The sequence below is a fragment of the Lolium rigidum genome, chromosome 2 (assembly GCF_022539505.1).
Source record: "Lolium rigidum isolate FL_2022 chromosome 2, APGP_CSIRO_Lrig_0.1, whole genome shotgun sequence".
Taxonomy (NCBI): domain Eukaryota; kingdom Viridiplantae; phylum Streptophyta; class Magnoliopsida; order Poales; family Poaceae; genus Lolium; species Lolium rigidum.
This window is the reverse complement of record NC_061509.1, coordinates 28,308,017-28,322,479: the sequence shown is the minus strand read 5'-3', so window position 1 is coordinate 28,322,479 and position 14,463 is coordinate 28,308,017. Positions and strand designations below refer to the sequence as shown.

Sequence of the window (14,463 nt, the reverse complement as noted above, 5' to 3'; positions counted from 1 at the left end):
TCTGATCTAACGGCTAGGAAAGCTTGGATTCGCCTCTTGCTTTCCCGCGCTCAGGGGTGTTGCCGTGTTGGCTGCTGAAGCTGCTGGAACCATCGAGGAAGTTGACCGCGCAAGAAAAAGGCTCCACGCCTCCACCTTCTCTGCTTGGTCAGTCTGGAGTTGCAGGCCCCATGTGGTGCATGTCTATTTTATCAGCATGGTCACTTCATGACTTCAAAGCACACGGCTGATGCCATTAGAGCAAGTACAATAGAGTCCAGTCAGCTGACTATAAGACATTAAATAATATATTTTAGATGAGTTGGAGGAGAGAGAAGAGGAGAGAGAAGGGAGGTGGGCTACTACGCAATAGCCAGCTCTTGCACGTGCTCCTAGGCACCTTGTAAGAGTGAAAGGTGGGCCATATATTAGTAAAGTACTACATTATTATAGCCAACTATTGTACATGTTAGCTATATGATGACTACAAATGATATGACATCTTGTTATAGCCAACAGTTGGCTATACTATTGGAATTGCTCTTAGCATTTTACCTACTCCAGAGTTACTACCCTACGTGATAAAACCATTTGTTATCCCATATAATTTTGCCGTGGAAGTCTCGAAGAGATTGTCTAATCGCGTGATGGAAAAAAATTATTCCAGTAAAAACATCTTTTGTCATACCAAATATTCCGTGAAATGATAAAAAGCATTAATTATAAACATGCGACCAAACCATTTTTAGATACTAACGTCTTTTTAAATTAATTGATTCAACTCTATTTAGATTTAGATACGTAGATGTGTTTTAGATCTAGGTAAAACTGAATCTTAATTTGTAACGAGTGCTTTTCTGGCCATTCTAATGCACAACTTTATATGATGGTTGTTTAGCGGCAAAACTACACATATAAAGAGGTGCGTTTGAATTATCCACCTTTAGCGACAAAAATGAATACTTAAAATATAAAATTGATCAAGTGTTTGAATTGTCTACCTTTAGTGATAAAAAGTGATTACTAAAAATATAAAATTAATAAGGTCGATTGTCATGCGAAACCAAATCTAAGTCGTTGCGACTTATAAGTACCCGATAATTAATTATTTCTAAGTCCGGTTGTATTATACCATAATAAGGTATGTTGTTGTGGCGCGGAAAAGCAGAAAATATCTATTATCGTGCAAAGCACGTGAAGCTTACTAGTATATATATATAGCATAGCATCCACCAACATATATTCCCTAGGCAGATTGACTAGCGGTGGAGTAAAGAAATATGGGCCTGTTTGACAATTCTGGGGTTTTGATAATTGATCTTTCTAGATACAAGCCTGGGAAGTTGGTGGACTCACAACTTTGGACTAAAAGAATGAGCAGTTGGGCGGAAAGAGATTTGCTGAAAATGTGTCTTTTGTATGATTAAAAGATACTGTACTAATTTTTATTACATACTACAGTTTTTAGTGTCACAGCTGTCATGTATTTATTGGCTTTGAAAATCTGTTTGTTCCTCAATTAGGAAACAACTAGCTGTTCAATAGTCACCCCTCTAAATTAATTTCTTTTAAAAGAGATACACTATTTACACATAGGATCTGTATAGATATGAATATATATTGTAATATAAAAAGACCATATATTTACAATTGATATTGATACGTATTAGAAGATCCTTTCAATTAAAAATGGGATATTATATATACATATATATGATAGATACTTCATATATATATATTCTTCACGGACCAACAAAAGTTACTCCACTGGTAAAGTCTAGAATACGCAATCAGTGCACGTAAGTCAGTCAGTGGGTTAGAAGATATATCCTAGTGTCAAGATGGTTCATGAGGATCAGGGGAGGCTGGTGCAGGTGGTGGCGGCAGAAGATGAACTTCTCACGCCGCCGAGCAGGTATGTACTAAGGGAGGAGAACCGCCCGGCCGCTGGTGCAGATCCAGCTAAGCTGACTATCCCCATCGTGGACTTGAGCCTTCTGGCCAAGCCCAATGGGGTTGAGGAGGCTGCCAAGCTTCGATCTGCACTTCAGTCGTGGGGACTTTTCGTGGTGACTGGCCATGGCATGCCGAAGGAGTTCCTAGATGAGATCCTCGGCGCAACGAGGAAGTTCTTTCACTTGCCGCTGGAGGAGAAGCAAAGGTGTAGCAACGTGATCGGCGGTGCCGTGTTCCAGAATGAAGGATACGGCATCGACCGCATCGACTCTGATGAGCAGATCCTCGACTGGTGTGACCGACTATGGCTCCAACTCCAACCGGAGGATGAGAGGCGGCTTGAATTCTGGCCACAATCTCTAAGGCACTCGATCTACACAATATATCTCTCAATTTTTTTTTTTACTTTTATTGTATTTTGGAGAGGATAATTTTCATTAACCGTCTCACTGGGCATTTGCAGGGAGCTTCTACACGAGTATACCATACAGATTGGGCAAGTGACCATGGATGTGCTGAAGGCCATGGCAAAGCTTCTAGATCAAAAGGAGGACTTCTTCATCGATATGGTGGGTGAGAGGTTTAAGTCATACACGAGGTTCACTTACTACCCTCCCTGTCCACGGCCTGACCTCGTCAACGGGCTGAAACCCCACACTGACAACTCCGTCATCACACTGCTCCTCATGGACAAGGACGTGGGCGGCCTCCAAGTGCTCAAGGATGGACACTGGGTTGATGTTCCCGTGCTAGGTCATGACCTGTTGGTCGTTGTTGGTGAGGGGATGGAGGTATGCATACACATAACAAATGTGCAATTGTTTGCGTAGATCATGAATGAGGCTCTCACATTTCTGTACATGCAGATCGTTAGCAATGCGGTGTTCAAGGCACCTTGGCACCGCGTGGTGACGAGCGTCGACAAGGAGAGGGTGTCACTAGCGACGTTCTACCAGCCAGAGCCGCAGAGGATCATAGGGCCACCTGGGGCACTGGTTCACGAGAAGCGTCCGGCGATGTTCAAGAAGTGCTTGGTCCAGACCTTGGCCGATGGCTACTGGGATGCATTTGCGGTAGGAGAGCGCACCGTCGACTTCCTGAATGTTAGGATTGATGCCGAGGCTGACGGCAAACTCGAGTTGGAGTCCGTGGATACCAATAACTAAGCAATTTGCCATCCCCGTGATATTTTATTTCTTGTACCCAAAAATGTAGTGACAATAAGAGTAGATCGAAGTACGGGGTACTTCTTATGATCATCTCAAAGGATTAGAATGATGCTATCAACTAGTTGACCAGGAAATCACGAAGACACATGAGAGACGATGCACCGGTGTTAGAGGAATTTGATTGGATTTTGAGATAAAAGCTACTACTATTCTAGGAAAAAAGGAAGCCACATTGTGTCGGATATATCCCTAGTAGACATGCTACTATTTATTTATATGTCGTGCTTGGTTTCATTCTAGGAAAGAGGTTGTCCTCTTCTATACACCCTCCAAAAAAAATAAAAGGCAGCAAATTAATTTAGAGATGGCCTGCTTACAGAAACATAATAAATATAATTTAATCTGCAGCAAATTAAAAAGGAAAGTTGCGACATCTATATTTGAACGGAGGTCAGGATAGTATCTCATACTATATATGCTTGCACATTAATCACAGCATATAAATTATTGTACTAATGATTTTCATGTGTAGTCATCGCGTGAAGTCCAATCTGACTCCCATCTGCAGCATGTACGTGCGATTTAAGCATGCAGCCTGAATCCGATTCCGACTCCGGGACGACGTGCGTGTACTACACAACTCAGGATTCAGAATCCGAAACTGGCTGCAAGTCGAAGTGGCGTCCGATTCCATAGCATCTAGTAAGACAAACATGGATCCTTGTTGGTCCTCCGAGGGATCAATATATCGAATAGCTAGGACAAGTTCTCAAGCAACAAAGCGATCAGCAATTAACCACGACGCCCACATATATAATATCCCACGCCGGCCGGTGCCCGGCGGTACCACGTACGACTCAAAGTCTCGAACGACGGAGACTTCCATGGACCTGACGCAGAGGCTACCTCACGACCTCCTCGCCGACGTCCTCGGCCGCCTCCATCCATCGCCGCGCAGCCTCGCGGCGTCCCGCTGCGTCTCCAAGGCGTGGTGCGCCGTCGTCGATGCCCACCGGCTGCTCACGGACCTCTTGCCGCACCCGCTGGCCGGCCGGCATGTTCGTGCACGCGCGTCGGCCAGGGAACTCCTCCAAAGCACTTCTCGCTCGTGCCGCGCGCCAACCGAAATGGCGCGCCGCCTTCGACTACTTGGGGATACCCAGGACGCCGAATGCTCGACGATCAGGCAACACTGCAATGGCCTCCTCCTGCTGGGAGACGAAGAAGTGAGGGTGCTTAATCCGGCCACGCGACAGTGGGCGACCTTACCTCGCCCCCTCCCATGTTCACGCCAGGCTTGGAGGACGTCTTTCGAGCCAATACTTACATGGGCTGCCATGACCAGTACCTCGTGTTTGATCCCACCGTGTCATCAGACTACGAGGTCTTCTTGATAAAACATGTTCCCTATATTCCATGGACTTTGGTTGCCTCTTACATAAAAGTCAGAGAATGGCCACCGTCAACATTCGTCTTGCTTGTTCTCTCGTCGAGGACAAATCGGTGGGAGGAGAGGGCTTTTGTCCTTGAAGGAGAACCCGCACGGGTCATTGAAAACATGATAGAGGCTTTCCCATCCGAGCACCCCTATGCAGTGTATTGGCAAGGGGCGCTTTACATTCGGCAGTATGACTTTGTCATGAGGTATGTGATACTCGCATTTTGGATACCTCCTTATTTTGGGTATGTTTCGATATATCGAGTTATTAGTCTAACTTTACTAATGGTTTGGCTTTTTGCAGAATAACATTGTCAAGTCGTACATACCAAGTAATAGAGATGTCGGAAAGTCTTGGTCGAAATTGGTTTGCGTGCCGTTTAGGAAAATCAAAGAATGGGGTGTATTGTGCAGTGTTTAGGGATCATGATGGGCTGAAACTTCAGATTTGGTACCTTGACGAAACGTGTGATCAGACAAGCTGGATGTTGAAGTGTGACGTCAATCTTCATCCTCTTCTAGCAAATTTCTCCAAGGAACACAGTGATAGTCCATCTGGCGTGCAATGTCCTAACTGTGGGGAAGATGATAGAAGCAATGACACCGGTACTGAAGATAGGTTGAAACAGAGCCATGGCAGATACTCTCTACTTGGATTTCATCCAAACGAAGAGACTATCTTCTTTCATACACCACTCAAAAGGGTAGTGGCCTACTATTTCGATAGCTCCAAGATTGAAGACTTGGGTTTCTTACCCACTGAAACTCAAGACCACATATACTTGTCTTTTCCATACACACCATTGTCGGACAAGAGAATTTTCAAGCAACACGTAGCTTGATAAAATACCCTCAGGATAAGCAGCAGATTTAAGTAAATCATGTTATTTAACCACAAAAGAGATCGATTTGTATAGTGAAATACAATCATGATATAGCACGGCTTTGTTCATGACAAGGGAAAAAAAGCTATAGATCTGCGAAGTCTTAGATCGTGACGAAGTCATATGTTTTCAGTGGTGCATTATTGCTTACAGCTTTGTACTTACTCGTGATCTATGTGTGAAATCGGTTTTAAGAATGTTTTTTGTTCATTCTACGTTTTGTTACCAGCGTGTTACTACATCCCTTTATATGAAAAGATCATAGAAGAGAAAATATGTCTAGTTATGTCATTTATATTTGGGTTCACTCGGGTGGTATTTGATCTTGACAGTGAATAATTGAACAGAATATGGACTATCCAGTGTGAAACATATATTCAGAGATCAAATGTGTCTATGTTACCTTGCTACCACTCTCATCAGGAGAATAAGGTTTTTAAGATAAAGATGGTCTATTGCAAATTAGGGCTGTAGCTGCAGCTTCACAAGTGCAGTAATACCAATGACGCCACTACTCTAGGTATATTATGATACCATAAACAACCCAAGCACATCTATCCCACGCCTTCCTCTCTTCTTCTTTTCTGGTATCATTGCATCTCTTATGTTTTGATTTATTAGTTAACAGTAAAACTCACCTAGCTAGGCCTCGTCTCAGCGTTTTGGCGACCTAAGCCGTCCGATCGAGTGATTGAACGGTCAAAATTGCTAGGTCCATCCGCTCGCGTCCGAGATCCATTTTTGGCCAGCCACCTGGTACGTCACTGCCGGCCCAACGTGTCTGGGTAGCTACTCCCGAAACCGACCCATCCGCCTTGTCGTCAATCGGGCCGAATCAGAAAATTGGGCCGAGTAAATATGTATGGGAGGAAATTGACCTCATACGTTTTATTTCTGCTCCCCTTCTCCTTCCCCGTGAGGAGAAACCAAACGTCGTCTGTCGCTCACCTCCCCGCAACATCATGGAAACCCTTATTGGGATCTCGTCGCCTCACCTCACCTCCTCCGCTCTCGCCCACGACCATGGGCGCGCTCGCTGTGGAATACCTCTCCTCCATCAGCCACTCCCCGTCCTCCCCCCTTTTGAGCTTCACTGTCCCTCATCGAGAGTCTCCGTCCTCCGTGTGCCTCTCTCGCCGCCGAGTGCTTGTCGGGTGAAAGGACCGCTGCTCTGCCAACAACCTTGGCTTCCCCGGATCGATCGCAGGTCCTCCTGCCGCCCTCGGCCACCGCCCGCATCAGCACCTCGACCCTCGTGACCTAGGTTCGAGCAGCGTCGCATGATGCGTCACAAGGGAACGCGCAGCCGCCGTGTGGAATCAGCCTGATGTCACTCCATCGGAGCTTACACATGTATAAACGGCAAATTCAATCCGCACAAGTGAAGCGCCAAATCCAATTTTCCCCGCTCGCCTTCATCAAGGTAAATTTGGAGTTTGGGTTTAGTTTGGAGCAAGTGGAGCTTACATATGTATATGGATTGGTTTTATTATCTAATATGTTCACTTGATCTAGCGTTATCTGCTGGCAGCGGAGCTTGGTTTCCAATCAAAGTAACTTTCACTGATATACTTATGGTAGGAGTATTTCGATATGGCTTGATTTTACTGGAAAATAGGTATTTCATTTGCTCCAGCCAAAATTTGTACTGTCATATCTGGCAACATATAAACAGTCAATTTAATCTATTGAAGGTTGACAGCATTTTCTAGCCATCATTTTGATTTCTGTGTTCTGGCGTAAGTCCAGTTAAACCAATTGCTAATGACATTCTTTTTGATTCAATTCAATTTTGTACAGTTAATTGCAGCAAATTAACACTGGAGATTGAGAACAAAATTATTGGTAATGTGTGCATCGTGCGGTAAGGGCAGGATGGTAGGAGGGTGCTTATTCACAAAGTGAGTACCGTTTTGAATTTCTCCTGACCTATTCCTGAAATGTATTGATTTTTTTCATAAAATGCGACTTACCATTTCTTTTTTCGTATGGTCAGCTTCTTTTCTTGGATGATCGGTAAGTTGGCTAATTGGCATTTACATTATACATATTATATTTTCATTTTTTTACAGGTTATTCAAATTTTGGTTCCGATTTTCAGTTTGGTTTTGAGAAGGTAAATAAGTTGTAGAAGGAGCTCACAAGGCAAGAGGAAAGGTATAATGATCCACTGATCAAAACTGAAAGATATAATACCATGGGATTTCCATGCAATTGAAGATTGGACTTTCAGAATATTGCTTTGAATTGGAAGATAGGTAGAACAACATGTTTTATTTTGCAAACAGGGAACACACAATCCTCTTGAAGTAAGGTCTATTTTTTCCTTAGAGTGGCACTTGTCATATCACTTAGGCTTTGTGTGTTCTTTATGATGTACAGGTTTACGCAATCTTACATGCTCCTTGAAAACGATTAGTTATCTGTTGATAACTTGACATGAATACATGATGCTGGATGATGCACTGTATCGAAAATTCCTGTAACTTTCACTTTTAGACAAGTTACATATTTCATTCTGTGTGCAAGTGCATAATCATGACGCACACATCTTTGTAAATTTATTCATGCATTTGACTGTGCTTAGAATCAACATAAATTTTTCAGTCTATAATGGTATTCTTGTGGGAAAAAACACATCACCGAAACCTATAAAAAAATATCAATGCCTCATATGATGCTCATAAAACTTTTCTCTGCCTCAAGAAGTCAAGGGAAGCTCTAGAACATATATTAATAATAGGCAAACACTCCTGGAGGTATCACGCCGAATCTGCTAGACCACGATAAGCATCAGTTTGTAGTAGACATTTTTAAGGTGTAGTTTTTTGTCATGAAAATAATATTTGGAAATCGTCCTAAGTACTTTAGTTTAGCACATCTCCTTGAAGGTAAAAATAATTTTTCTTGGTTTGGTTCTCTCAAGGAGGAGGTGATGCAGGACTGTATGTTAGAAGCTACCCTAGATGATAGGCAGAGTTGTCCTTTAGCAGATTGGGCCATTTACCCATACTGAACTGCCTCTGTTACCACTATTTGAACTTAGGGCATGATTTTGAAATGTTGATCCATATTACTCCTTGTTTGTTTTCTAACGTTCTTAGGGTGGAATATTGTGTCCAGACTTCAAAGGGGACAAACTGTTATATGCAATGACAAATGAGTGCATGGCTGACTCTGCCCCTTTAGATGATGTCCTCAGCATCTGTTGTAAAGTCCCAAGTCGCTTGATGGCAAGTCATATAACACGGACATGCCAGATTCTGGTGTTTGTATAATCTGTCCTAACACACAACATTAACATTACTTCCAGTTATTTGTGGCAAGGTTTGTCGGCAAACAAATTCTTTGAATTGCTAGATATCTAATTTTCACCATGGCATGATTACACTGATATATATCGGGCTTTAGCCTAAATAGAAATCAATTTAATTTAGTTTAAATGATGTATGATGCATTAGTGTGTAATATAAATTTGTGTAATCACTCTTAGTGTGTGTACGTTCTCCTGTTTTAGTTCGCGGAATACAATGTTGGATTCAGTAAATCCAGTAACTAAACCATTTTTGCCATATATTAGAAACTTAACTTTATGTGGGCTGAAAAGCTTGATGTTGCCATGTGAAATCATTTGTTCTATTTGCTATTCGATAGTTCAGTTTCTTTCAATCTGGACGGGCGCGGCAACGCGCGCTTTTATGGTCTAGTTTTTCTTAATTATAGCATATATATAACAGAGGATTATGTAGAAAGACTTGTTTATTTCATCTTTTGTCCTGGAAAATACAAATAGGTGAACAGGTCGAGGATTTAAGAGGTGTTTTGTGCATCTTGCAAGCTCACGGTAGATGCGCTTTCTTATTTCATGTTTTTACCTTTTTCTAAAATAATTTAAGAAATTCATGCATATGAGTTGCAAGTTGGGTTACAACTAAATTATTATTTTCAGTTGCAAGTGAAGTTGCAGAGAAATTTTCATTTGAAAGTGGAGATGCTACTAAGAAAAATGTTGTTAGATTTGCTCTGTGATTCGTAGTCATGAGTTACAACTGATATTTGATAACATTATCTGGCTAAAAACAAAGTTAGGAGAAATAGTCACGCCCTTAAAATTTAAGGGCTTCTAGATAACAATTTTGTCTACAAATTCTTTTCCCCCCCTTCTTGTTATCCGGACACACAAATGCACCCTCTTCACGTGTATCATTTCTCTCGAGTAAAGAAACTTCTCAGTTTTCATGTGCATTATTCATCATGACTAAATAAATAAAATAACTGGTGCTCAATCTGCATGGTATAAACTTACTAGCTAAGTGCCCGCGCTCTGCTGCGTGTAAAAAAAAAACCGATTAGGAATTATAAGGTGAACAGTGCACTCATCCCAGTACATCATCTACAGAAGTTTCTGCGACACTGACAAGTGAGCCATCTCACTGGTTTAAGTTCACACAAGTTACATTCAGGCGATGCTTTTGAAAACTAATCATGTCACACAAAGCAGCCGCAAATTAAACTATGCAACTTCTCACCTACATAGCACCAAGCTGTCTTGGAAACCACACTCTGATCTGCTCTGCTCAGCTGAGCAGAGCTCCCAGTCACGGAGCATATATATGCACACGCATCAATGGCTGCGCACACTTGCTCCTTGCCAAGCTAGCACACTACATATATACCAGGCTGGCACAAGGTCGATCCATGAGGAGGCTGGCGGCGGTGCTCGCGGTGGCACTGCTCCTCATCGCATGGCAGCCATCGCTGGGGAAGGCGGTAGCCACACAGTCCACGGCGCTGCCGCCACCAGACGAGCAGGACGACGACGCACCGAGGTACAGCCAGCCGTCACCACCGGATGAGCAGGAGGACAACCCGTCCTGGCCTGGGCTTCCACTGTTGCCGTCGCCACCTCCGCCGGAGGAATCCGATGCTCCGGTGGCTCCGCTGCCAAGTTCCCAGCCACCACCGCCGGAACCTGAGATGCCAGCACCAGCAGCGCCACCACCGCCTCGCCCCAGGCGTGCACACCTGCCGCCAAGGCACGACGATCCAGTGGAGCCTGAAACGCCGGAACCGCCTCACCAGAGGCCGGCGCCATTGCCTCCGAAGGAGCCGACGCCGCCAAGGACAGTGGTGCCACCGCAGGAACCGGGGTGGGCCGCGGTGCCGCTGCCGCTGCCACCAACGCCGGCTCCTGGAAGGGCACTCAACTACAGTGCCACCGGCTGGACGACCATGCTGGTGTTCGGGGACTCGACGGTGGACCCCGGGAACAACAACCGGCTGCAGACGGTGATGAGGGCCAACTTCCTGCCGTACGGCGCCAGCTTCCTCGGCGGAAGGCCCACTGGTCGGTTCAGCAATGGCCGGCTCATCACCGACATACTCGGTACAGACACACACTCTGCTTTTCCTTGCATCTTCACTGCACGGGTAAAATCAGGCATGCACAAGGTTTGAGTTGCAAGCAAATGATGGTGGAGACTCTGTGCAGCTAAATGGGTGGTGTTTTTGGTCAGAAGGTTAGTGATGTTCACTGTTGTTCGGTATGATATATTTACGGTGCAGCTTTGTGGCTGTGCAGCGGAGAAGCTAGGTATAGGGATGACCATTCCAGGTTTCCGTGAGCCAAGGTTGAGGCCAAGGCAACTCAGAAGGGGTGTGAGTTTTGCATCAGCAGGCTCCGGATATGACGATGCGACTGCCAGGATATCGGTATGTCAGCAATATAACCTGCAACATTTTTTTCCCCATCAGAGAACTTAGTCAGGCAAGTCTATTGCATTCTGTATTTGAGATGTGGGCAAAGTTTCATTCACCTTGTCAAAAGAAAGCATGATAAAAATATCAACCAAAAAGTAGTGGTTAAAATATGCTAACAAAACAAGTTGGTTATTGCTAGTTACTAATGCAAGCTATTTCAATTATTGAGGGTTGGTACTAGGTACTGACTAGCAACTGTGTTTTATTTATTTTTCATGATAGAATACACTATCATTTTCCAACCAAGTCGAGGACCTGTGGCGTTACAAGAGAAATCTCCAACGACTAGTAGGACCAAGAAGAGCAGAACAACTTGTCAGGAGGGCTACATTCGTCATAAGTGCTGGAACAACTGATGTGTTCTCTCACTACCTTGCCACAAACCGTTCACGATCAGATAGTTGGCCGTCATATGAGAACCTATTGATAACACGTGTCGCTAACTATACCCAGGTAGGCATTTGTCAGATAATAGCGATGCTACATTCTGTATGCTAACTCAGTGCTGCGACTTAACCGCCTGATATATTACACAGGTAATGAGAGCACTTGGAGGAAGAAGATTTGTATTTGTTGGAGTGCCCCCAGTTGGGTGTTTACCACTTGTTAGAACTTTGCTAGGCACCGGTGCAGAAAAATGCCACGAAAACATGAACTCAATGGCAGCTTCGTTTAACAGAAGGCTAGACGAAGTGGTACGCGTTCTGAAGAACCAACGAGATACCAGAGCTACCTTTATTGATGTTTATCCAATCGTAAGCATGGCGACCATAGACCCTGTTACCTATGGTAAGTTGTGATACAATTCAGTCTCTTTTAATTGCGCAGAGAAAAAAATGTGTGCGGTGGTTGCATCCTATGACAATGTTTTCTTATGAACACCAGGGTTGACAGACACATCAAGAGGCTGCTGTGGAACAGGGGTAATTGAAGTTGGGCAAACATGCAGAGGCCGATTAACATGCACAGATCCCAGCAAGTACATGTACTGGGATGCAGTCCACCAAACAGAGAGAATGAACCAAATTATCACAGATCAAGTGATTATGAATTCAATTGGAGAAATTTATGCGTAGATCAAGATTGTGAATTCGAGTCTACATCCCGCAGAAATTGAGTCTAGCATTTTATTTATTGTAATGCATATTCCATTGCAGTTTAATAGAACAGGTTGGCCATATCATTTTCTAGTATATTCCTTATTCCATGATTGTCAGTGTGTGACTGCGAGACTTTGCACCATTTTTATTTAAGATGGCCAAATATTACAGTTGGTAACTTGTCAGAAATGGAACTGTTTGCAGAGGCATAACAAAATATGTCCCTGACAATATGTCTTTTCTCAGTTATAGCTTAACTTCTGTACGTGGATCGGTAGAAGTAGAGCCATGCTTAGAACATCAAAGACCTATAGAACTCTGAGTGATAGTTGTTTTCAACACCCAGCGGTGCCTGAACTGTTATCTATGCAATAGTGATTATGTATAAGAAGCCAGCAACTACAGCATTTTGTGTAAATAGAGTACTATCAATTTTACTCTATGTGCAGGAAATAAAATTGCTATGCCAAAAAGAATAGTAGGATAAATAAAATAGATAAGGTACCTCCGTTAGCACCGGTCTTGAACAGGCCTCGCCAAAGCAAAAAAAGTTTCTGAATTTACCGACATCAGTAATTCAATTGGGACAACCTTAGCAGGACGGAATATTTTAAGCCTAGGCTCCAGAAAGGCTGACAATGTCCATTTGAAAGTATTAGACAGGACAAAATATATACTAGCATAAATGCAATTATAAATACACCAGTGAGAATAAGTCCTTGGGACAATCGTAATACCTGGAGAAAGCTTCCGCCCCTCATACAGCAGTGCTGCTAGCGGGTTATTTGCCCAATGGCTCACAGCTAAGCGGCTGGTTGGCTGAAAACCCACTAGTTTACCTTCTGACATCACCACCTACAAATAGATGAATAAAGTGACACTGTAAGTTTTAGCAAATTTATCCAAGAGAATGAAAACATATCTTTGATTTTAACGGAGGGAACTTTCAAAATGCTATAATTTTAAAAGTAATGCAAAAAAAAACAAATTTAGGGGTCTCATGGAACAGATTACACGTGAAAAGTTAATAAACACTGCAAGTACAACTTGTTTAAGAGATTTTAGAGAGTAGTTTACATTTTGTTTTATGATATCTTATAACTCAAGTAAAGGATGAAATCCAATTGCATTGAAGTATCAATAAGCATACAACAGCTAACAAAACAGTAAAGAAATGTAGTCTCTTTCTCGTGAGTTAGGATCAAATAACCAACTAGATACATGAAAGATGAGGTATTACAACAGGTCTACTCTAAATCATACTAGTAAGTTACATTCATGCATACGCTGCTAGCGTGAGATAAGTGGAGAACTGGTCTGAACTCTGAAGAATAACAGGAACTAAATTAATAATTGCATTAGTATAGTACTTGAGACAGCAAAACAAATGTATTCTGCTTCAGCAAGCATGCCAAACAATCAATTGACAAACATCAGATTAAGAAATGGCGTGATATCAATTCATGACTGAAATCATATGGATATTATTCAAATTTCCAAAGGAAATTTTCTATATATTGTTAAATAAATATCAAACTTCAGTTGCAGATATCGTATCATACACCATCATAACAAAAAAAATCAAAATTCTTCATCTGCTACCGACATACATTTTATGAATCAGGGAATTACCTGAAAACTAGCAATATTCAGCAGACTTTCCCGGGTATTATCCTTTTGTTCCAGATGAGAAGTCGTCTCAGTGGGAGTTGACACCGGTAAGTTCTCAGTTTCTTGGCTAACAGTACGGGAATCCCGAGCATCATCAGAAGCTGCATACTCGCCAAGATTGATGGCCTTGAAGCAGTCAGGCAGTTCTCCAACCCAAGCTCCAATATTTTCATCAATCACTATATCTCCAGGGCAACAAAATGAATCTTTTATTATCTTGACAACAGATACGCAATAACCTCGTACCTGCCCAGGAGGAGCACATTAGAAGAGCAAGTATTACAGAACACCTGATATAGAAAAAAAGTGCACTATTTTGGTATCCAGTTATGAAGCATAAACAGTAATTCGGTCTTACTAGGAAACACATGGCAATACAAATATGCTAGTTCAACTTGTTCGATATTTATTTGAAAAAAGAGCAGTGAAAGGAGTACTTTCGGAGTGAGCACTTGCAATACAGAACTTGGTGTGAAGTTTGTACAGGCTACAGTATCTTTAAAAGT

General features: G+C 42.8%; 2 protein-coding genes and 1 long non-coding RNA gene across 3 annotated transcripts; 2 read left to right on the top strand and 1 right to left on the bottom strand.

The window, feature by feature from the left end:
• Positions 1-1,820: 1,820 nt before the first annotated feature.
• On the top strand, positions 1,821-3,101 carry LOC124686162 (protein SRG1-like). The gene is made up of 3 exons (XM_047220148.1): positions 1,821-2,299; positions 2,399-2,726; positions 2,802-3,101. Exons 1-3 carry the CDS (start codon positions 1,821-1,823, stop codon positions 3,099-3,101), a joined length of 1,107 nt encoding a protein of 368 aa, XP_047076104.1.
• Positions 3,102-10,124: 7,023 nt separating this feature from the next.
• Positions 10,125-12,262, top strand: LOC124686160 (GDSL esterase/lipase At5g45950-like). Its single transcript, XM_047220147.1, has 5 exons — positions 10,125-10,812; positions 11,008-11,138; positions 11,409-11,639; positions 11,723-11,975; positions 12,072-12,262. The coding sequence occupies exons 1-5, from the start codon at positions 10,125-10,127 to the stop codon at positions 12,260-12,262; spliced, it is 1,494 nt and encodes a 497-aa protein (XP_047076103.1).
• On the bottom strand, positions 10,569-14,123 carry LOC124686161. The gene is made up of 4 exons (XR_006997741.1): positions 13,919-14,123; positions 13,024-13,141; positions 12,792-12,918; positions 10,569-11,156 (listed from the first exon to the last, which is right to left on the bottom strand). It is a non-coding gene; the product is annotated as an uncharacterized LOC124686161 (long non-coding RNA).
• Positions 14,124-14,463: the final 340 nt, after the last annotated feature.

Excerpts from the sequence above, each read along its gene's own strand:
- LOC124686162 (XM_047220148.1), top strand. The coding sequence starts at position 1,821 with ATGGTTCATGAGGATCAGGGGAGGCTGGTGCAGGTGGTGGCGGCAGAA. Across the intron at positions 2,300-2,398 it reads TTCTGGCCACAATCTCTAAG|GGAGCTTCTACACGAGTATA; the intron begins GCACTCGATCTA and ends GGGCATTTGCAG. Across the intron at positions 2,727-2,801 it reads TTGTTGGTGAGGGGATGGAG|ATCGTTAGCAATGCGGTGTT; the intron begins GTATGCATACAC and ends CTGTACATGCAG.
- LOC124686160 (XM_047220147.1), top strand. The coding sequence starts at position 10,125 with ATGAGGAGGCTGGCGGCGGTGCTCGCGGTGGCACTGCTCCTCATCGCA. Across the intron at positions 10,813-11,007 it reads GCTCATCACCGACATACTCG|CGGAGAAGCTAGGTATAGGG; the intron begins GTACAGACACAC and ends GTGGCTGTGCAG. Across the intron at positions 11,139-11,408 it reads ATGCGACTGCCAGGATATCG|AATACACTATCATTTTCCAA; the intron begins GTATGTCAGCAA and ends TTTTCATGATAG.